Raw genomic sequence first — 24,010 nt, forward strand, 5'->3', positions numbered from 1 at the left:
ACTCACAAACCACGAGATCATGACTTGAGCCAAAGTCGGAGGCTCAACTGACTGAGCCACCCAGATGCCCAGCATATATCTTTTTTAATTAGTGTTTTCATTTTTTTGGGGGGGGGGTGGCAAATAACCCAGTAGTGGAATACTGGATCATATGTTATTTTTATTTTTCATTTTTTTAAGGTAACTTTACAGTGTTTTTCACAGTGGTTGCACCAATTTACATTCCCACCAACAGTGCACAAGGGTTCTCTCTTCACATCCTTGCCAACACTTGTCTATTTCTTGTCTTGATATTAGCCATTCTGAAAGGCATAAGGTGATGTCTTACTGTGGTTTTGGTTTTGCATTTCTCTGATGATTACTGACAGTCAACATCTTTTTATGTGTCTGTTGGCTACCTGTATGTTGCCTTTGGAAAAATGTCTATTAAGATCTTCTGCCCATTTTTTTTGGGTTCTGTGTTTTCTTGGTATTGGATTGTAGAAGTTCTCTGTGTATTTTGGGTATGAATCCCTTATTGGATATATCATTTGCAAATGTATTCTCCCATCCAGGAGATTGCCTTATTGTTTTGCTGATAGTTTCCTTTGTTGTGCAAAAGGTTTTTAGTTTGATGTAGTCCCAATATTTTATTTGTGCTTTTGTTTCACTTGTCTGAGAAAACATATTCATAAATACATTGCTAAGGCTGATGTCCAAGAGATTACTGCATATGTTTTCTTTGAGGAGCTTTATGGCTTCAGGTCTCATATTTAGGTGTTTAATCTGTCTTGAGTTTATTTTTGTGTTTGGTGTAAGTGGTCCATTTTCATTCTTTTGCACGAAGAGACTGTCTTTTCCCCATTGTATATTGTTACCTCCTATGTCATAGATTAATTGACCATGTAAGCATGGGTTTATTTCTAGGCTCTCTCTTCTCTTGCTCTGTGTGTCTGCTTTTGTGCCAGTACCATACTCTTGATTACCATAGCTTTGTGGTATGTCTTGAAATTGGGATTGTGATACCTCTGGGTTTGTTCTTTTTCAAGATTGCTTTGGCTATTTAGAGTCTTTTGTAGTTCTGCATAAATTTTAGAATTGTTTGTTTAGTTCTGTGAAAAGTCCTATTGGTATTTTGATGAGAATTGGATTGAATTTGTAGATTGCTTTGGGTAGTATGGATGTTTTAACAATATTGGTTCTTCTAATTCATGAGGATGGTATATCTTTTCATTTGTGTCATCTTCATTTTCTTTCATCAGTGTTTTATAGTTTTCACAGTACAGAACTTTCACTTGGTTAAATTTATTCCAAGGTATTCTGTTCTTTTTGGTGTAGTTGTAAATGGGACCATTTTCTTAATTTGTTTCAGCTTACTTCATTATGGTATAGAAATGCAGCAGATTTCTGTATATTAATTTTGTATCCTGCAACTTTACTGAATTCATTTATTCTAATAGATTTTTGGTGGAGTTTTAAAGGTGTCGTATATATAGTATCATGTCATCTGTGAGTAGAGACAGTTATATTTCTTCATAATCAATTTGGATGCCTTTTTCTTTTCTGATTGCTGTAGGTGGGACTTCCAGTACTATGTTAAATAAAAATGACAAGAGTAGACATTCTTCTTTTGTTCCTGAGAGGAAATCTTTCAGTTTTTCACCATTGATTTTGATGTTAGCTGTGGGTTTGTCATATATGGCCTTTATTATATTGAATTATGTCCCTCTATATACACTTTGTTGAGAATTTATCATGAACAGATGTCAGATTTTGTCAAATGCTTTTTCTGCATCTGTTGAGATGACCATATGGTTTTTATCTCTTCATTTTGTTAATGTGATATATAAAGTTGATTGATTTGTGGATATTGAAACACTCTTCCGTTCCTGGAGTAAATCCCACCACTTGATTGTGGTGAATAATCCTTTTAATATATTGTTGAATTTGGTTTGCTAATATTTTGTTGAGGATTTTTGCATTGTATGTTCATCAGGGATATTAACCTGTAGTTTTCTCACTCTCCCCCCCCCCCCCCCCCCCCCCACTTTCTGTGTGTCTTTCTGTCTTTTTTGTAATGTCTTTGGTTTTGGTTTCAGAGCAATGCTTGCTCATTGAATGAATATGGAAGCTCTCCTTCGTCTTTTATTTTTGCCACAGTTCGAAAGAGTGGCTGTTAATTATTTAAATGTTTGATAGACTTCACCTGTGAAGCCATCCAGTCCTGGATTTTCATTTGTTGGGAGTTTTTTGATTACCTATTCAGTTCTGTTACTAATAATTGGTCTGTTGATATATTCTGTTTCTTTCTGATTTAGTTAATTCATCCATTTCTTCTAATGGTCCATTGGTTGTCCAATTTGTTGGTATATAATTTTTTTGTAGTGTTCTCTTATAATCCTTTGTATTTCTGTGATGTTGGTTGTTTTGTGTTTCATTCTGATGTTATTTGTTTGAAACCTCATTTTTTCCCTTGGTGAATCTGGCTAAAGATTTATCAATTTTGTTTCTCTTTTCAAAGAACCAGCTCTTGGTTTCATTATTATTTTTTTTTAATGTTTATTTATTTTTGAGACAGAGACAGAGCATGAACAGGGAGGGTCAGAGAGAGAGGGAGACACAGAATCTGAAACACGCTCCAGGCTCTGAGCTGTCAGCACAGAGCCCGACACAGGGCTTGAACTCACAAACTGTGAGATCATGACCTGAGCCAAAGTCAGAGACTTAACCGACTGAGCCACCCAGGCCCCCCTTGCTTTCATTATTCATCTACTCTGTTACTTTTTAGTCTCCATTTCATTTATTTCTGTTCTCATCTTCATTATTTCCTTCCTTTTACTAACTTTGGGCATTGTTTATTCTTTTCCTAGTTCCTTAAGATGTAAGAATAATTGTTTACTTGAAATTTTTCTTGTTTCTTGAGATAGGGCCGTATCCCTATAAACTTCCCTCTTAAAGCTGCTTTTGCTACATCCCAAAGATTTTGGACCATTATATTTTCATTTTCTTTAAAAAAAAAATTTTTTTTAACGTTTATTCATTTTTGAGACAGAGAGAGACAGAGCATGAATGGGGGAGGGGCAGAGAGAGAGGGAGACACAGAATCGGAAACAGGCTCCAGGCTCTGAGCTGTCAGCACAGAGCCTGACGCGGGGCTCGAACTCACGGATCGCGAGATCCTGACCTGAGCCGAAGTCGGACGCCCAACCGACTGAGCCACTCAGGCGCCCCATTATATTTTCATTTTCATTTGTCTTTGTTTTTTTTTATTTCCTATTTAATTACTTCATTGATTTTTTTTGGTTAATAGCATGTTGTTTGGCCTCCATGTTTTGGTGTTTTTTGCAGTCTTGTTTGTAGTTGATTTCCAGTTTCATACTGTTGTGTTTGGAAAAGATGCTTTATATGATTTCAGTTTTCTTAAATTTATTGAGTCTTGTTGTGTGGCTTAACGTGATATAGAGAAGGAAAAAACTTGAAAAGAATGTATATTCTGTTTTTGGATGGAATGTTCTGTATATATTAAGTCTATCTGGTTTAATGTGTTGTTCAAAGCCATTGCTTCCTTATTGATTTTGTGTTTGAATGATCTGATCATTGATGTAAGTGAGCTGATAAAGTCCCCTACTATTACTGTGTTAATATCAGTTTCTCCCTTTGTGTCTTTTCATATTTGCTTATTTAGGTGCTCCTGTGTTGGGTGTGTAGATACTTACAATGGCTCTGTTTTCTTGTTGGATTGATCTTTTTAACATTATACACTGCCCTTATTTGTCTCATTACAGTCTTTATTTTAAAGTCCATTTTATCTGATGTATTGCTACACTGGCTTTAAAATTTTTTTTTTTTTTTTTTTTTTTGCTTCCATTTGCATGGTATAAGTTTTTCCAGGTCTTCACTTTCAGTCTGCAGGTCTTTAGGCTTGGAGTGAGTCTCTTATGGGCAGCTATAGATGTCTTTTTTTTTTTTTTTTTTTTAATCCATTCAGTCACCCTTGTCTTTTGGAGCAGTTAGTGCATTTACATTTAAAGTAATTATTGGTTAAGTATGTACTTACTGCCATTTTGTTTTTGTTTTCTGGTTGTTTTTATAGTTTTCTGTTTTTCTTTTCTCTCTCTCCTTGTGATGACCTCCTTCAGTGTTATGCTTGGATTCCTTTCTCCTTATTTTTTGTGTATCTGGTAGAGGTTTTTGTTTAGTGATTACCATGAGGCTCATATATAACAACCTGTGTATGTAGCAGTCTATTTTATATTTTTAGTTGATGGTAAGTTTGAACACATTCTAAAAATAGACATTTTTGTTTTGTGTATATCATATTTTGTATCTTTTTATTTCATGAGGCCCTTAACTAATTTTTTAGATAACATTGATTTTACTACTTCTGTCTTTTAACCTTCATACTAGTTTTATAAGAGATTGATTTACTACTCTCCGTTTGCTTTTACTTGTGAACTTTTTTCTTTTTATAATTTTCTTCTAATTATGGTCTTTTCCTTTCCACTTAAAGAAGTCTTGTGAACATTGCTTGTAAGTCTGTTTTGGTGATGATGAACTTTTGTTTGCTGGGAAACTAGTTCTTATTAAATTCTGAATGATAACCTTGCTGGGCAGAATATTCTTTGTTACTGTTTTTTTTTCCTTTCATCAGTTTGAATATACCATGCCATTCCCATCAGAGCTGATACTCCTATGGGGTTTCCCTTGTACATGACTTGTTGCTTTTCTTTTGCTACTTTTTAGATTTTCTCTTTATCTTTAATTTTTGACATTTTAACTAATGTGGACCTCTTTGCGTCCTTGTTTGGGGTTCTCTGTGATTCCTGGACTTGGATGTCTGTTTTCTTCTCCAGGTCAAGGAAGTTTTCAGCTATTATTTTTTCAAGTTATTTTTCTGTGCGCCTGTGTGTGTGCTGTCTCTCTCTGTCTCTCTCTCTCTGTCTCTCTCTCTCTGTCTCTCTCTCTCTTTGGGACCCCTATAATATGAATGTTAGAATGCTGGATATTGTCCAAGAGATCTCTTAAACTTCTCTGAGTTCTCTTAAACTTATCCTCATTTGAAAAAACATTTTTCTGTTTAGTGTGGGTGCTTTCTATTACTGTTTTCCATATCACTGATCCATTCTTCTGCATCCTCTGATATGCTGTTGATTCCCTCTAGAGTATTTTGCATTTCATTTACTGTATTCTTCAGCTCTGATTGGCTCTTTTTTATATTATCTGTTTGTTGAAGTTTCACTGAGTTTATGCACTCTTCTCTGAAGTCAGGTGAGCATCTTTATGATCATTATCTTGAATTTATAAGATAGTTTGCTTATCTCCATTTTGTTGAGTTCTTTTTTGAGGTTTTGTCTTGTTCTTTGATTTGAAGTATGTTATTCTGTCTCATTTTATTTGACGCTCTGTGTTTTCCTATGAATTAGGTGGAACAACTACTTCTCCTAGACTTGAAGGAATTGCCTTATGCGGAACATCCTCTATGTAGACTGTGTGTGTGTGGCAGCTTTGGCTGGCTGGCTTAATCTTTAGCAGGTACAGGCTGGGTGTCCCATGGCACTTTGTGCTGGGACTACCCTGGTGGTATGGCTGGAGCTGAAGCAGGTACACACCAGGGGATCCTGGTGCTCTTCATACAGGGGGTATTCTGGAGAGACAGTTGGAGCTGAAATGAGTGTGGGTTGGGAGTTCCCAGAGCGCTCTGCATAGTGGGTGCCCCGGTGAGTTGTCTGTAGCTGAAGTGGGTATGGGCCTGGAGTATCCTGGGAGATGCTAACCTGATTTTTAATTGTCTTTGTAAGGACAAGGAAAATAAAGCATGATTATGTAATATTCTTTATTGTAAGCATATGAACCAGACAGATTACACATTAGCCTTGAAAGCATTTTGTATATGATGACCTTTCTGGTGATACTTATTGTAATAAGGCTAATCGGTATTATTAATAAAGACCATCTATCTGACTTTTTAAAATATACTTTCTTCATTATCCAGATTTTTCTATAACTTTGAAGAAACCAGTTTTCTGAAACAGTGATCTGATGGGGAAGTGCTAGATCAGCGGTTGTTAACTCTGGCTGTGTATCAGAAAGCTTTTAAGAAATACAAGGACATTTTTGATAAATGGGTGTGCATTGGAACCTAGCACATGTATTTGTTTTTTAAACAAACTTTTTCAAACCTAAAACTAAAAATTATCTTAGGTTTACAGAAAAGTTGCAAAGGTATTATAGATTCTCTTGTGCCTTTCATCCATCTAATATTAACATCTTACATTAATTACTATGATACGTTTATCAAAACTAAGAAATTCTGATATATTATTATTAGCTAAACTGTAGATTTTATTTAGGTTTTACCAGCTTTCTCACAATTGTTCTTTTTCTGTTTCTGGATCTACTTCAGGATACCACACTGCATTTAAGGCACTTGATTTTTGTTTTTTTGGGTTTTTCTTTTGAAATTTTTATTGAGAGTATTGTAGGCTTATATACCGTTAAAAACTAATACAGGGAGGTTCCGTGTATTCTTTATTTTGTTCCCTCAGTGGTAACATGTTGCCAAATTATAGTAGTGTAAGGTACAGTTGACTCTTAAATAACATGGGTTTGAGTTGCATAGGTCCACTTATATGTGGATTTTTTATGGTAAAATCAGTATAATATTGTAAATGTAATTTCTCTTCCTTATGATTTTCTTAACATTTTCTTTTCTCTGGCTTACTTTATTCTAAGAATGGGCATTGAGGAGGGCACCTGTTGGGATGAGCACTGGGTGTTGTATGGAAACCAATTTGACAATAAATTTCATATATAAAATAAAAAAAAAATAAACTGTAATGGAGGGAAAAAAGAATATAGTATATAATACATACATAAAATATATGTTAATCAACTATTTATATTATCAGTAAGGCTTCTGGTCAGCAGTAGGCTCTAGTAGTTAAATTTTGGGGGAATCAAAAGTTATATGCGATTTTTGACTGCATTGGGGGTTGATGCCCCTAAATGCTGCAGTGTTCAGGGTCAACTGTCCTTGTATTTTTATAAGCTTCTAAAAGTGGTTTTGATGGATCGCAACTTTTTTCCAGAATATCAATGTATCTTTGATATAAACATACCCACTTTGTTGATTTTTCTGATTAAAATAACATGAGTTATAAATAATGTGTAAATAACTCATGTTATTTTAATAAGTTGAAAGTGAATATTTCCCATCATTTTACTTCCCTGAAAAAATCTGTTAGAATTTTTATTGGTCTTTGAGATTTTTTTCAATGAATATGTAAGCATACATAGATTTTTAAAAAAATTATAAAAGCAGTATTTGTTTAAAAATTCCAGTAAGGTAGATTGGTAACTAGTAATTATTTTAATAGGTCTTTTTCTGGACCTCTTGTATAATGCCATAGTTATTCATTACATGTAGAATTTTCTTGCGTAAGATAGTGTTCTGTATATATATATATAAGTTCTTTTTATACTTCGTATGTTATGGATGTTTTTTCCATATCAGCATATGTAAGTTTATTTCATCCTTTTTAACTACATACAATTCTTTTATGTGACTGTATTATAATTGATTTAGTCTCCTGTTGACAGACATATAGAGTGTATTTATTTTTGTCATTATAAAAGATACAGTGATAAACATTCTTGTACCTCCATCTTTGTGCACTTACTAGTTTTTCTGTAGGAGCCACTATGGTTTTAAGTCTATCTGGGTCTGTTTTAAGGTGTCAGTCTTAAAATCATCATACACATGTAAATTTGAACACAATATGTGATTGATTTGGTAATCCCCTAAAAATTAAGGCATTATATTATGGGATATTCAGTAGTCACATTAATACATTAAGTAACTATGCATATTCACTGCGAAAGTTGAGCGGGAAGTAAACTGAAATCAGGATATTGAAAAACAAAACCTTTAACCAAAGTTCAAGAAACTTGCCCTTTCCCTGCCAATGTAAGTAATTTAAGATTTGTTCCCATCTAGAACTTCATTTCGTTTCTCCATACTGAAAGGTCTATAAAGTTAGGTTTGTATCTCTCATTTGTCATTATTTGCCCAGTGCCTGGGCCATAGAATGTGCTTTGTAACAGTTAGACAAATTACTATAATGGCTATCCACAGGCTACTCTGTTGATTTTTTCAGATGAACCCATTTCATCAGTCAAAAATTCATGTTTAGTTCAATCAGATAAGAAAATAGAAGTCAAAGCTTGTGTCTCCAGCCCCCCTAGAAATTCACTGTCTACTGCTGCTATCAAGGAGACTGCCTGGGATTGTCTTCCTAAAAACCCTAAAGAGCCAGAAAAGAAGATTTGCAAAAAGCCTAATCTGGTGGTAAAGCCTTTACAGCTGGTGAGTAGGTGTAAAGACTTTGTACACTGGAGATCAGCATTATGGAAAGTAACTAAATGAATATTTCTTTTTTTAATGTTTTATTTATTTTTGAGAAAGAGAGAAAGTGGGGGAGGGGCAGAAAGAGAGGACAGAGGATCCGAAGTGGGCTCTGTGCTGACAGCAAAGAGCCTAATGGGCTCAAACTCACTAACCATGAGATCATGACCTGAGCTGAAGTTAGACACTTAAGTGACTGAGCCACACAGGCACCCCTAAATGAGTATTTCCTTACATCAAAATTCTATTCAGGAAAATCTTGTTTCAAGATGCATGATTTTTTAGAAGAGAGCAGAGTTTTGGTCTGAAATCACCTTATACAGCATTTATTCTTATTTTCGATCTTTTGTATAACTAACTTTCAACTCTCATTTTAAAGTTTTCAGATGGGTTTGAAGACTTGCCAGTTTTCTCAGGATGATAAAGCCAATGGTCTGTCCATGTTTTTGAAAATGTGGGCTGGAAAACCCTTAAGGGCTTCAGAGGGAAGATTTGAGGAGCTTTGTTTTAGCTATATGTCTCAATAATTGCTGCAAATTGCCCCTGCTCGTGTACTCAATTATAGGGTGTATTTATTTTTTATTTTTCATTACGTTTCCACACACAATTTTCCTTTTTTGTGTTCTCATCTTCTGTTACTTATTTTGTTGTTATTAAGGAATTAATTGCTTACACTTCTTCTATCGTCTGTAACTGGCTTCTTTCATGGAAGGAAAACATTTTGTTTCAAGAGACTGCTACATATTTTATAGAGGGTGAGAGAAAAGTCTAAAGGAAAATAATAGATTTTAGAATGAAAATGTTTGAGAAACCCTATTTAAAACAATTTTGGGGGGGGGAATGCAAGCTGGTGCAGCCACCTTGGAAAACAGTATGAAGGGTCCTCAAAAAACTGAAAATAGAACTACCCTATGACCCAGCAATTGCCCTACTAGGTACTTATCCAAGGGATACAGATATGCTGTTTCGAAGGGACACATGCACCCCAATGTTTACAGCAGCACTATCAACAATAGCCAAAGCATGGAAAGAGCCCAAGTGTCCATCGATGGATGAGTGGATAAAGAAGACATGGTGAATGGAGTATTACTCGGCAATCAAAAACAATGAGATCTTGCCATTTGCAACTACGTGGATGGAACTGGAGGATGTTATGCCAAGTGAAATTAGTCAGAGAAAGACAAAAATCTTATGACTTCACTCATATGAGGACTTTAAGAGACAAAACAGATGAACATAAGGGAAGGGAAACAATATAAAAACAGGGAGGGGGACAAAACAGAAGAGACTCATAAATATGGAGAACAAACTGAGGGTTACTGGAGGGGTTGTGGGGGGGGGGATGGGCTAATTGGTAAGGGGCACTAAGGAATCTACTCCTGAAATCATTGTTGTACTATATGCTAACTGATTTGGATGTAAATTTTTAAAAATAAAATTAAAAAATATAAAAATGTATATTTTTTTAAGTTTTTGAGAGAAAGTGCAGGTGAGCATGTGAATGGGGGAGGATCAGAGAGAGCAGGGGAGGGAGAATCCCAAGCAGCTTCCACACTCAGGTCTGAGCCCAATGTGGGCCTCCATCCCACAGCTGTGAGATCATGACCTGAGCCGAAATGAAGACTTGGACACTCAACCTCCTGAGCCACCCAGGTGCCCTGAGAAACTATTGTTGATTGGAAGATTAGTGTGAAATTTATTCTTTAAAGTTACCTTTGTTGGTAGGGTTGGGTAGGAAGACTGTCTTCGTTTAGCCTGAATATTTAAAGTACCATATTTTCAATTTTGAATGGGGCAGTTGTATAACATACTTTGGACTCTTAATTTCATAAGGCAGTTTTCATATATTAATGTAGGTAAGGATCACCTAGGGAATTTTTTTTAATTTAATTTTTTAAATTTACATCCAAGTTAGTTAGCATGTAGTGCAACAATGATTTCAGGGGTAGATTCTTTAATGCCCCTTACCCATTTTGCCCATCCCCTCTCCCATAATCCCTCCAGTAACCCTCTGTTCTCTTTATTTAAGAGTCTCTTATGTTTTGTCCCCTCCATGTTTTTATATTATTTTTGCTTCCCTTCCCTTGTGTTCATCTGTTCTGTGTCTTAAAGTCCTCATATGAGTAAAGTCATATGGTATTTGTTTTTCTCTGACTAATTTCACTTAGCATAATAACCTCTAGTTCCATCCACATATTGTAAATGGCAAGATTTAATTCTTTTTAGTTGCCGAGTAGTACTCCGTGTGTGTGTGTGTGTGTGTGTGTGTGTGTGTGTGTGTGTATACCACATCTTCTTTATCCATTCATTCATCGGTGGGCATTTGGGCTCTTTCCATAATTTGGCTATTGTTGATAGTGCTGCTACAAACATTGGGGTGCATGTGTCCCTTTGAAACAGCATACCTGTATCCTTGGATAAATACCTAGTAGGGCAATTGCTGGGTCGTAGGATAGTTCTAGTTTTAATTTTTTGAAGAACCTCCAAACTCTTTTCCAGAGTGGCTGCACCAGTTTGTATTCACACCAGCAGTGCAGAAGAGATCCTTTCTCCACATCCTCTCCAACATCTGTTGTTGCCTGAGTTGTTAATGTTAGCCATTCTGACTGGTGTAAGGTCTCATTGTGGTTTTGATTTGTATTTCCCTGATGATGAGTGATGTGGAGCATTTTTTCATGTGTCAGTTGGCCATCTGGATGTCTTCTTTGGGGAGGTGTCTATTCAGGTCTTCTGCCCATTTCTTCACTTGATTATTTGTTTTCTTGGGTGTTGAGTTTGGTAAGTTCTTTATAGATTTTGGATACTAACCCTTTATCTGATGTGTTGTTTGCAAGTATCTTCTCCTGTTCTGTAGGTTGCCTTTTAGTTTTGCTGATTGTTTCCTTCGCTGTGCAGAAGCTTTTTATTTTGATGAGGTCCCAATTGTTCATTTTTGCTTTTGTTTCCCTTGCCTCTGGAGACGTGTTGAGTAAGAAGTTGCTGTGGCCAAGATCAAAGAGGTTTTTGCCTGCTTTCTCCTTGAGGAATTTGATGGCTTCCTGTCTTATATTTTGGTCTTTCATCCATTTTGAGTTTATTTTCATGCATGGTGTAAGAAAGTGGTCCAGGTTCATTCTTCTGCATATCTCTGTCCAGTTTTCCCAGCACCACTTGCTGAAGAGACTGTCTTTATTCCATTGGATATTCTTTCTCCTTTGTCAAAGATTAGTTGGCCATATGTTTGTGGATCCATTTCTGGGTTCCCTGTTTTGTTCCACTGATCTGAGTGTCTGTTTTTGTGCCAATACCATACTGTTTTGATGATAGGGAATTTTGTTTTTTTAAGTTTCGAGATAGCACTAGCTGGGGAGAGGGACAGAGGGAGAGAGAGAGAAATCTCAGGCAGGCTCTACGCTCAATATGAGACTCAATGTCATGAACCATGAGATATGACCTGGGCCGAAATCTGGGGTCAGACACTCAACTGACTGAGCCACCCAGTACCCTCTAGGGAATTTAAAAAAAAATTTTTTTTTTTTTAACGTTTATTTATTTTTGAGACAGAGAGAGACAGAGCATGAACGGGGGAGGGGCAGAGAGAGGGAGACACAGAATCTGAAACAGGCTCCAGGCTCTGAGCTGTCAGCACAGAGCCCGACGCGGGGCTCGAACTCATGGACCACGAGATCATGACCTGAGCCGAAGTCGGCTGCTTAACCGACTGAGCCACCCAGGCGCCCCTCTAGGGAATTTTTTTAATACATAATTATGGGTCCGACTTCTAGGTATTCTGAATTAGTAAGTCTGGAATAAGCCTAAGAAGCTTTGTTTTTATAATTTTCCAGGTGATTCTGATAAAGATGACTCATGAAGTATACTTAGGGAAATGTCATCATAGAGTTTGAAATTTCACCCAAAGATTTCTTTTATTTCTTTTTTTAACTTGTAGCAAGTGGAAGTTGATAAGTCACAGCTCAGCCTGGCAATTGCAAACCATGATATCCCACCAGATGCTGTACGGGACAAGAAATTATGCAGACTGCCACCATTAGATACCAGTACCCTTGTGGGGGTCTTTGTGGAGTATATCATCTCTCCTAGTCAATTCTACATCCGAATCTATAGCAGGGATTCATCAGAGTTACTTGAAGACATGATGATTGAAATGCGGTAGGAATCTGTTGTTTTCAATGTACTTTTCTTGTATCTCATTCTAAATCAGTACTTGTCAACATTTTGGTTTTAGAGCTTTTAGCAGTTAAGGACTTGAGAGCTTTTGTTTACTGATATTTATCTTAGAAATTAAAACTGCAGCATGTAAAAAAATTTTGTTTAAAAAAACAGTCCATTTGTGTGGATATAAATAACATATTTCTATGAACAGTAACTACTTTCTGGAAATTAGAACAGTGACATTATTTTATTACATTTTTGCTGATCTCTTTATTATCTGTCTTAATAGGGGAAAGTTTGTTTTTAATGTCTACTTTCATCTTTAATGTCTTGAGCTTCGTTGTTTTGATTGTAGTGTATGAAAACATCTGGTCACACAGATACATAGTTGTGAAGAGGAGTATTTTCTTTCTTTTGCCAAAAAAACCTATTTTTATTTTAGAGAGCATGTGAGTGGGGGTGAAGGGCAGAGGGGGAGAGAGAGAATCTTGAGCAGGCTCCATGCTCAGCATGGAGCCTGATGTGGGATTTAATCCCATAACCCTGGGATCATGACCCGACCCAAAATGAAAAGTTGGATGCTCAACCGACTGAGCCACCCAGGCACCCCTCTTTTCAAATTTTTATTTTAATTTTAGTTAGTTAAACATACAGTGTAATATTGGTTTCAGGAGTAGAATTCACTGATTCATCACTTACATACAACACCCAGTGCTCATCACAAGTGCCCTCCTTAATACCCATCCCCCATCTAGCCAATCCCCCACCCATTTCCCTCCATTAACCCTCAGTTTGTTCTCTGTATTCAAGAGTTTCTTGTGGTTTCTCTCTGTTTTTCTCCCTTCCCATGTGATCATCTGTTTCTTAAATTCCATATATGAGTGAAATCATACGGTGTTTGTCTTTCTGTGACTGTCTTATTTTGTTTAGTGTAATACATTTTTGCTCCATCCACATTATTGAAAATGGCAAGATTTCATTCTTTTTGATGGGTGAATGATATTCCATTGCATATATATACCACATCTTCTTTATCCATTCATCAGTCAGTGGACATTTGGGCTCTCTCCATAGTTTGGCTATTGTTAATAATGCTGCTATAAACGTCAGAGTGCATATACTTCCTTGAATCTGTATTTTTGTATCTTTTGGGTAAATACCTAGTAGTGCAAGTTCTGGATCATAAGGTAGTTCAATTTTTAACTTTCTGAGGAACCTCCATACTGTTTTCCAAAGTGGCTGCACCAGTTTGCATTCCTACCTACACTGCAAGACGGTTCCCCTTTGTCCTCATGGGAAAAGGAGTATTTTAGTAGCCTTTTTAGAAATTTGTGAATAATCTTTGATATTTAAGGAAATTTGTGAACATTCCAAAACTTGACAAGTGGTAGTTTCTTAAAGATTGGTTGCAATGTGGAATTTGAGCTTTTCATACACTGCTGTTAAAATTCATTGGTCTTCCTTTGTACTTTGAACAGATTCAGGTTTGGTTATGCTGTTTCAGGTTCCAGTGCAAAATTAAAATGCAAGTCTCCAAGTTGTAAAATTATTAAGTATTTCAAGACAGCAATAGCAGAACATTAAAGCAAGCATAAGGCACTCAGTGTAACCAGCCCTGAAAGCATCTTTTACCTTCATGTATAATTTCAAAACATCATGCATTGGAAAATACTGGTTCACTGAGTTATGTAGGTCTTCCAAATGTTGACACATTTCATCACATAGTATAAAAAATCACATTCTTTAATATCACCACTGATCTCATCAGAGAAGTATTACGTATTAGGGAGCTGTCAAACTCGTGGTGGATGCAACATTTCCAGAATCTAAATTTTCCCTCGAAAGTCTTGAATTTTAACATTGATGACAAATACTGTCAGTGTTTTTCTTGAAGTGACGGGCTCACTTCATTTTTGAGAAAATGTGCATCAGATACTCAAGTCTGAATAAACATAGTTTGATAGTAGTCATTTCAAGTAAAAATGATGTTCCATGAAAAAAAATGTCTAGTTCCTCTTCCAAGTAAAAATGTTACACAAAAACAGCTAGTTCAGTTCTCAGATGCATAATTGCTTTTCTTAAGACAACTTGAGCAGTGTTTTATGTGTCTATTACTTCCTTTTTTGTCACATAGAATATTAAAAAGATGGTCACTCAGTGGTTGAGATTTAATATACTTAATTTTTGTTGGTTTATGAAGGACATTCTTACGTGACATTGGCCTCTTTTTTTTCTTCTTCTTTGTCTTTTATTTAATGTGACTGCATGGCGGTGACAAGTGACTGCTAGTAAAGTTTGGTGACACTGCCTTGATTTGGCTAAGGCACCTTGCTTTTACACCTTCATTACAAATGTTAATGCAGTGAAAAGGGCAAATAAGTATTTTCATAGTAACACTAAAATATTAAATTAGTCTTGACCTTATGGACTTGTTAAAAGGGCATCACGGTCCTGGGGGTTTGTGAACTGCACTTGGAGAACGACTACTCTAGTTAATCTCTTTTATCTGCCAAAATATCATGTCCTTTCTCAGTAAAACACCCTGTAAAATGTGTACATTTGCAGTCACTTTAGATTTATTCATGAACAACAGTGTCTGATTTTTACATTGATGTCGTATATAAGAATAATGTATTTATTTATCCAAGAGCATTCCATCTTTTAATCTAATTTTACTGCATTATCAACTCCTCTCACCCAAGAACACCTGGTATAATGTAAGTCACATAATAAACACTCAGTAAAAATATTATATATTCCATTCCAGTATGCCTGTAAGATTTAGTACATGTTTTAAAGCACACGTACTGGCTCTATGGCCTTGAAGTTACTTTTAACTCTGGGCCTAGTCTCCTTATCTCCAAAGTAGGGATAGTACTCATACCTGCCTCACAGAGTTGGGAAGATTCAAGCACTTAGAATGGAGTCTAGCTCACCTGTTGGCTGCTATTGTTACTAATACCACATCTGCTGTGTGCTTGGGATTTGGGCATGAGCAGTATGAGGAGAAGACAGACATGGTCTTTGCCTTTGTGAACACCACGATTATCTGGGGATACAGAGAGCAGATAAGTGGGGTACTGCATGAGGCAGTAATTCTGCCTGTTGAAGGTGGAAAAAAGCTTCACAAAAGGAGATATTTGAACTAGGCTTAAAAAACAAGTAAGAATTTTCCAGTCAAAAAGGTGTGAGTGGGTATGTGTGGATCCAATCGCTGGCACCAAGGCCACTGTTGACAACAGAGTAGCGTGGTGTTCTGGGAGCAACAAATAGGGAAGTGAAGCACCACTGCATGAGGTTGGGTGACAGTGACTGAATGTGAAACTGGAATACTGGGGAAGAGCTGGAGTATGAACACCATGGGCGGGAATTCTGACTTATTCTGTAGACAGTGTGGAGCCTCTGAAGGTTTAAGAAGGTAGGGGCATCAACAGGTTTGGATTTTAGCAAGATAACTCTCGTTGCAGTGTGGAAGATGGGTGAGTGAACAGGAGAGCATCCATTAATATGCTAGTCTTGGTAAGAGAGTGAGAGTTGAAAGAAATTGGAAAAAATTTGGGGAAGTAGTTGTCAGGTCTTGGTGACAAGAATGGGTTTGAGAAGGATGAGGGAGAAAAGGAGAATATGAAACCTGTGTTGACTTTAGAGATTGAGTAGGTTTGAGCCGGGGCTAGAAGTTTACACCTGGTGCGTCTAAGGTGACCATGGAGTAGTGAATTGACAATGTTGAGTGGACAGTAATAGTTAGGATTAGGTTTAGCCACTGCTACAGAGACATAACTTAGCCTAAGACATAGTAGCTTAAAAAAGATAAAAATTTATTTCTTCTTCCCATAGTAGTCCATATGTAAGCAGTAAAGGTGGATAAGGTAGCTCCCTGGTGTTAGGGACACAAGAGTTTTCTGTCTTGCTGTCCCAGACAGTGTGTTGCCCCATCTACATGGTCCAGCATGTAGCTCGCCATCACATCCATGAGATCCTCATTTCAGCCAGTGGGAAGGAGAATGAGAAGAAGGTAGGTGGTTGGAGATGTGCCGTTTTCTTTGAAAGACATGAGCTAGAATTTCTATACTTTTACTTTTTTTAATTGTGGTAAAATACACATAAAATTTACCATCCTAATCATGCACACTTTTTCTCACATCTCACTGCTCAGGACTTAGTATTCACATCTAGATGCTAAGGAGTCTGGGAAGTCTGAATGCCTATATACTCAGTTAAAATTCGGGATTCTATTAGGAGAATGAAAATTGGGGAACAACTAGCATCTTCTCTGTACAGCTGGAAATAAAGTTTTAAAGTTCCGAAGTGATTCAGAGTTTAAAGATCAAGATGGAGAATCATCGTTTTATTTGTAGTGGTATAAAGATATGAAAATGGATGAGATGGTATACAGAAAGAATAGTAATAGTTAATGGGTACTTAACTGTATTTGGACTCTGTGCTTAGCATTCATCTATTTTTGCTAAGGTTTTATTGTCCTCTCCATGCTCAACAAGTAAACTGAAGCACAGAAAGATAAAGTCACACAGCTAGTAAATGATGGAGTCACGATTTGAGCTCATGTGACTGGGTTCAAAGCCTGAGCGCTTATTATTTTATACTTCCTAAATGTAAGATCCCAGAGAACCTAAACTTTAAAGGCAATTAGAGAGCCAATATAAGAATAATTATTGACAGAGAAGAAATAGGAGAAAATAGTGTCTTGGAAACTAAGTAGGATAGAGTTTGAAAGAGGATAGGATCAGGGTCATGTTGCAGAGAAAGAAGTACATCGAAAGCTGGCGAGACAGGCTATTGGATTTGGGAATTAAGGGGCCATTGGTGTCTTAAAAATGTCTATTTTAGGAAGTGCTGACGAATAAAGTTGGATTGCATTTTGCTCAGAGAATATGAGATAAAATGAGTGTATAACTTTCCATGTGAAGAAGTTTATTGATGAAGAGAAGGGATTTGGCAAAGAAAGAGGAAAATAAAATTAGTTGGTATTAATAAGCATTAACCAATCAGAAAAAGGAGGATTTTTTTTCCCTTGCTTTTTGCCAAGACTTTCTTGGTCTTGATGCATCAAATGATATTTTCTCCCTCTTTGAAATTCCCTGTTTTATGGAATTCTACAGGCGCTGCTATTCCAATCAGCTGGTTTCTGATCGATATGCCATGCCGGAGTATTTTATCCAGCCGGGACATCTCTGTTGTGTCAGGATTTCTGAGGATAAGTGGTGGTATCGGGTCATTATCCATCAAGTCCTCGGGAAACAGGAAGTTGAAGTATTCTACCCAGACTTTGGAAATATTGGAACTGTTCAGAAGTCCTCCCTAAGGTTTCTCAAGTGAGTTAACAAATCTGGTTAAATTATTACTAAGTTTTGAATCATAATGCTCATAATGCTAAAGCTGCATGGGATTAAGATTGCTCTTTTCTCTTGCCTTCCTTTCTTCCATCCCTCTTTTTTTTTTTTTTTTTTTTTTTAGTGCAAATGAACTTGGCATATGGTCCCTTAGTTTCACGTTGGGATTATAATCTCTTAGGTCTTCTTTCACATGACTGAATCTGAATGGACCATGAGACTCTAAAAAACAATCTCTTATTAAGAAAATGATTCTTGGGGTGATGCTAAGACTTGCATTTATATAGCATGAAGGTTGGTCTGTTCCTACCTATATTTTAATTGCATGGGTTTCAAGGACTATGATGTTTAAAATTTTTATTACTTAGAATGCTTTAAAGTGTAAGGCATTAATTTAAAGATGCATGAGTAAAATAGTCTGAAGTGCTGTAAACAGCTAAAATCAAGAGTGGATTAGAGATTCCATAAAATGCAGTTTTAAAACATGATGGAATATTGAGGTTTGTGATCATCTCTTGCAGGTGCTGCTACACAAAGCTCCCGGCTCAGGCCATTCCTTGTTCCTTGGCTTGGGTGAGACCAGTACAGGTATGCTTGTTCCCATTTAATCAGCAAACATTTGGTGCTGAGAACAGTCTGAGGATCTCAGGATACAAAAACAAAACCTGGAATGGGCCCTAAAAGAAATCGTTGTAGATAGTCTGGAAGATGGACATGGAGCCAGAAGTCAGTCCTGTGCTGTGTCACATTCGCTCTAGGGATATTTAATAGTGTGTGCCAGGGGTGCCTGGGTGGCTCAGTCAGTTAAGTGTCCAGCTTCGGCTTAGGTCATGATCTAGCAGTTTGTGAGTTTGAGCCTCACGTTGGGCTCAGCTCGGAGCCTGGAGCCTGCTTCAGATTCTGTCTCCTCCTCTGTCTGCCCCTCCCGTGCTCATGCTCTGTCTTTGTCTCTCAATAATAAATAAACGTTAAAAAAAAAAAAAAAAGCATGTGCCAGATGTGCAACAGAGGACTGTGCTTACATCTCTGTTGAGTCTGGTCAGGGATGACCCTGTGGTAGAGTGGAACTTTGAAGGAAGAGTAGGACTATTACTGGACACAAAAGGAAGAACATTCCAGACAAAGGGAAAAGTAACATAAAACATCTCGAATTTGAGAAATGTTAAGTGGCTCTGCCTCTGTGGCGGCACGTGAGCTGGAGCTGATGGACGGCAAGCTATGCCAGAGAAATAGGGCCCTGTGGTGGGGATCCGTATCCATGTTCAGGAGTCTACGTGTTGTCCTGTAGATATGGGGGAGCAACTGAAGGGCATACCTCAGGAACTGCCGTACTCAGTTATGTGGGGTTTTTTTTTGAAGAATTCTCTAGTAATGTAGTTGCGTGAGATGAGTGGCATGAAGCAGGAGGCGTCTTCATCCACAGAGATACATTTGTTTATGTAATTAAGATTATCGTGCACCTGACTTTGTGTTTTTCCCTCAGAACTCTTAAATATATGTGGCATACACACTTATTACACCACATTTGTTTACCTTATCATTTGCTTACATGTACATGCATTATTCCTTAAAACTTTTTTTTTTATCTGGAAAACACAGTAAAAGGAAAGAAAAAGAAGAAAACATGACCTGTTATTCTACCATTCAGACACATTCAGTTTAGAAATTTGATGTGTGTTCCTTTCAATTTAGTTTATTGGATATTGGGGGGGTCAGGGTTTTTGTAGGGTTTCCAGGGTTACTTAAAATAGTAATCATATTCTTCACTCAGCATTATTATAGCATAAATTTATGTGTTGCCATAGTTCTCAATTTTCATAGATTCACAGTAATCTCTTAGGTAAGTGTCTATCATAGGTTAACTGTCCCTTTATTGTTAGACATTCAATCTGTTTTGATGTTATTGTGAATAATGTATGCAGTTACGATTTTTGTGCAAGTCAGTATTCAGGATTGTGTTTCTAGGGTGCATGTTAGCCTTGACCAGGCTTCTCTTTACTACTGCCAGGAAGCTCAGGGCTAAATTTGTGACCCACTTGTAGGTAGTGGTCATTATTCTCATATTATTCAGATGGCTTCCATTTTTGTTTCTCTTTTTGTTTTCTTATTTCCTTCTTGAAATTCTTCTGACCTTAGGGCTTTTGCCGGTTCTGATCATTGGAATAGCTTGTTCAAAGAACTCTCATGGGTGGTTCCTTTTTGTCATTCAGATTTAAGCTCAGATGTTATTTTCCCAAGAAGGACTTCCTTGACCATGGTGCCAATTGAAAGTACACATTTCCACTTCATTGTCACTTTATCTTTATAATACCGTCGGGTATGATCTTAATTATTTGTTCATATACACAGGGTAAGCTCCTGAGATGAGGGCCATTGTCTCTTTACCACTGTACCTCTGATGCTTAGATGAATGGTTGTTTTATGGTAGGTGCTTAATAAATGTTTATAACTAAGTGAATGACTCTCACTGTATTTCTGCATCTTTTTCCTGGTTTCAAAAATAGTAAATGCATTTGGTAATGGCAGAGTAGCAATAGAGTAGCATGGTGGGATGACTACTCCCATAGACAAAATCCAAAGCAGGCAGAGAAGCAGAAATCTATCCTTGGAGGTCAAGCTGCAGTAGGTAAGATCAGGAAATTTTCAGCTTCTATCCTGGGGTCACTCCCCAGTCCATAGCCTTGCTGGCTTGAAGAGTTAGAAGACATCATTTGGGACTGGCTGAAGCTGAGAGTTAAGGGAGAAATGCTTGAAGGGAGGGAGCCACAGAATGGGTGTTCCAACATCAGTGCATGCAATCTGCCCAAATCCTTAGTTGATTACTAAACTCTGCTGGTGCTAGGAGAACCTAGTGGCCCTGGTGAAAAATCACTGGCTTACCTATTCTTTTTTTTTTCTCACCCTGCATGCATCATTTGGAAGTTTTTAAATAATTCCATTAAGTAACACACTATATTATTTTAGGGATTCCTCTAGGACATAAACACATCTGTATGTAAAGATGCAAGAACATTAGAACACGTTCTTCTTTAACCTCCTCTGCTGATCTGTTTTTGTTGTATAATTATTGTTATTGTTTTTAACCCCTCAACAAATTGACCACATAAAATAATGTGCATTTAGATTTAGTCATGTATTTCTCAGTTTCTTGGCTCTTTGTTCTCACCACTCAAACCCTACGGGAACATTTTGCTTGTATTTAAACTGTATCCTTTAAGATTTCATTTTGTGAGGGTTTGCTGATGGCAAACTTAGTTATGTTTACCTGGAAACATAACTTTGCACTTAATTTTGGAAGATACATTCACTAGGTGTAGAATTTTAGGTTGGCAGGTAATACATTTAGTGAATTGAAGATCTCATCACAGTGGCTTCTGGTCTCCCTTACCTTATTGGAGAGGTCAGTAGTCGGTCTGATGGATGTTCCTTTGAAGGCAGTGTCCTTTTTGTCTGTAGCTCTTTGTAACATTTCCTGTTGGTTGCTTGTAGCTTCAGTGTTAGTATCTTTATGTGTGAATTTATTCTTATTTATCCTACTTTGTGGTTCATTGAATTCCATTTTATCCGTGCTTTGTTACTTTTTATTAAATCTGGCAAATTCCCAGCCATTATCTCTTCAGTTATTTATTGTCTTTCCCATTATTCATATTTATATTCCATCTGTCTCTGTTTTTACGTCTGTTTTTCCAGGACCACAATTGAACGTATGTTAAACTTTCTCAATTTACCTTCTGTATTTTTTAACCTCTCTTCTGTATTTTACATATTTCTTTCCATGTTGCATTCTGGGTATTTTTTTCCCAAATTATCTTCCACTTTACTGATTTACTCTTTAATTCTACCAAATCTGCTACTGAATCAACATATTGGGTTTTAAGTTTTGGTTATTGTGTTGTTACTTTCTAAAAGTTCTCTTTGACCTGTAATTTTGCTAGATAAATTTTTGTAGATTGCTGATACTTGCAAAAGCTTTCAAATCTTTTTTGTTTTTGCTTGAAGTGTAGTAAGTCTAGTTGTTTATAATTGTCTGGGAAATCAAATATCTAAAGTTTTTGAGGGTTTCTGTTGTTCCTCCTTGTTCTTACTTGTGATTTGTTGTTTCTTTGTGTGCCTTTTATCTTTGCCTGCATACTTTTCATTGTCTTTGAAAAATTATTTGTAAGAATGTTTGAATAATATGGGCTGAGACTGCCTACCTCTAGAGAGATCTGCATTGTTCCTACCAGGTGCCTAGGAATACTACCAGTCTGGAATCACCTTAATTTAGATGAACAACTTGAGGATTTGTGTACTGTCCAGGTGATGTGAAAATTGAACTGCAAATCCATGTGAAGGCTAGTTTATTTCTTTTCCTTTTTAAGGTAAAATAGTTCCCACTTTCCCTTTAATTTTGTCCTGATAATAATGTTACTCTTGATAGTTCTTGGATACTTTTGGACATATTTTAAAAATATTTTAGAAATTTCAGTTGTTTCTGTGGGAGAATTAGTCCAGTAATTTAACCATTTCTGAACACGGAAGTTTTTCACCACATAAATGATAAAAGATTTTCTACAGTCACATTTTTCATAATTTTTCCTTTTTTCTTACTTTTCTCATTCCCAATCATAACTATCCTGAAGTGTGTTATTCTAGTACTGTTATGGTTTTGTTTTTTGACTAAAATCTCTAGTTCATTAGGAATTTATTTTTGTATATGGTTACTATAATTCATATTTGAATTTATCATCTAAATCTCATGTCTTGATTCTATTTCAGGAACACTGGACGTCCAGAGCTATTTTGCAGTTCCAGAAGTTGTGTGGTTTAAAGCCATTAGTGGGGGTAGTGGATGAATATGTAGATGGAATCCTTAACATTTTTCTCTGTGATACATCCTCAAATGAAGACATCTACTTCCATCATGTCTTGAGAACAGAGGGCCATGCTATTGTATGCCGAGAAAATGTCCCTTCTAAGGTGGATCAGTCGGGATGTATTGTGTAATAGATTTTATTTAATCTCAGCCCTTGAAGGTGTAAGAGAATTTAATGCAGGAGGTTATTTGATATGCTCTTTAATCTTGGAGACATTTGTAAGATTCCTGCCCTCTTAATGCAGAGCACTCTCTTAATTTTCAAATAACCACAAAAAATACATTTGGCTTATTGTTCTTTAGAATGTGAGTGCTTGTATTTTAAATAATTGATTTGAGGATTCAATCTTACCTCAGACTATTTTTTTTTTAATTAAAAAAATTTTTTTTTTTTTTAACATTTATTTATTTTTGAGACAGAGAGAGACAGAGCATGAGCAGGGGAGGGTCAGAGAGAGAGGGAGACACAGAATCCGAAACAGGCTCCAGGCTCTGAGCTGTCAGCCCAGAGCCCGATGCGGGGCTCGAACTCATGGACCGTGAGATCATGACCTGAGCCAAAGTCGGACGCCCAACCGTCTGAGCAACCCAGGCACCCCACCTCAGACTATTTTCTTGGAGGTCATCTTAGAGAAGACAGCAGTCTCTTATTTTGCAAATATTGATAGTGATGTCTGTATCACTGTTAATATTGATGTTGATAATTTTTGTGACTAGGAAAAATTGTCACTATGGAAAATTTTTTAACTGTTAAGTTTTTGAAGATAATACATTTCCACAACACTTGAAAATTATGAAGTGCTAACTTTTTAATTGTTTTCTCTAATTAACCTCTTCCTTCTTTTTTTAATCCTAGGGTTTCAGAGAACTCAACCCTTTAGCTTTATATACTAAGTCTGATGCAGGACCAGAGGACGTGGTCCTGACAGAACTGGGTTATCCTTCCCAGCAACGCTATTTTAACAAAGACCGAGAGATAAGTCCACAATCAAAGGAGAGTGAGTTATATACCCTGGTAAGAGTTTTTTTGCAAATATTATTATAATTGTTTTTATTATTATTAACGTTTAATGAGTACCTGCTATATGCCAGCCCCTATAAAAAGCACTTTTCAGCATAACGTATTATTTAATTCTTATAAAATCCCTGTGATAAAGTTACCATAATTGTTCTTATTTTAAAATTTATTTTTGGGGACGCCTCGGTGACTCAGTCGGTTAAGCATCTGACTTCGGCTCAGGTCATATTCTTGAGGTTTGTGGGTTCCAG

At 36.7% G+C, this 24,010-nt stretch overlaps 1 protein-coding gene across 3 annotated transcripts in view; it reads left to right on the forward strand.

Moving 5' to 3' along the window:
- Positions 1-24,010, forward strand: part of TDRD5 (tudor domain containing 5) — a 110,142-nt gene that overhangs the window by 53,201 nt on the left and 32,931 nt on the right. For all 3 annotated transcript variants that reach the window (XM_043567763.1, XM_043567765.1, XM_043567764.1), the window contains 6 exons: positions 8,136-8,344; positions 12,312-12,532; positions 17,656-17,868; positions 18,408-18,474; positions 22,645-22,845; positions 23,598-23,756. In XM_043567763.1, coding sequence (XP_043423698.1) covers positions 8,136-8,344; positions 12,312-12,532; positions 17,656-17,868; positions 18,408-18,474; positions 22,645-22,845; positions 23,598-23,756 — 1,070 coding nt within the window. The remainder of the gene's footprint in view (positions 1-8,135; positions 8,345-12,311; positions 12,533-17,655; positions 17,869-18,407; positions 18,475-22,644; positions 22,846-23,597; positions 23,757-24,010) is intronic.

The sequence above is a fragment of the Prionailurus bengalensis genome, chromosome E4, assembly GCF_016509475.1.
Source record: "Prionailurus bengalensis isolate Pbe53 chromosome E4, Fcat_Pben_1.1_paternal_pri, whole genome shotgun sequence".
NCBI classification, from domain to species: Eukaryota; Metazoa; Chordata; class Mammalia; order Carnivora; family Felidae; genus Prionailurus; species Prionailurus bengalensis.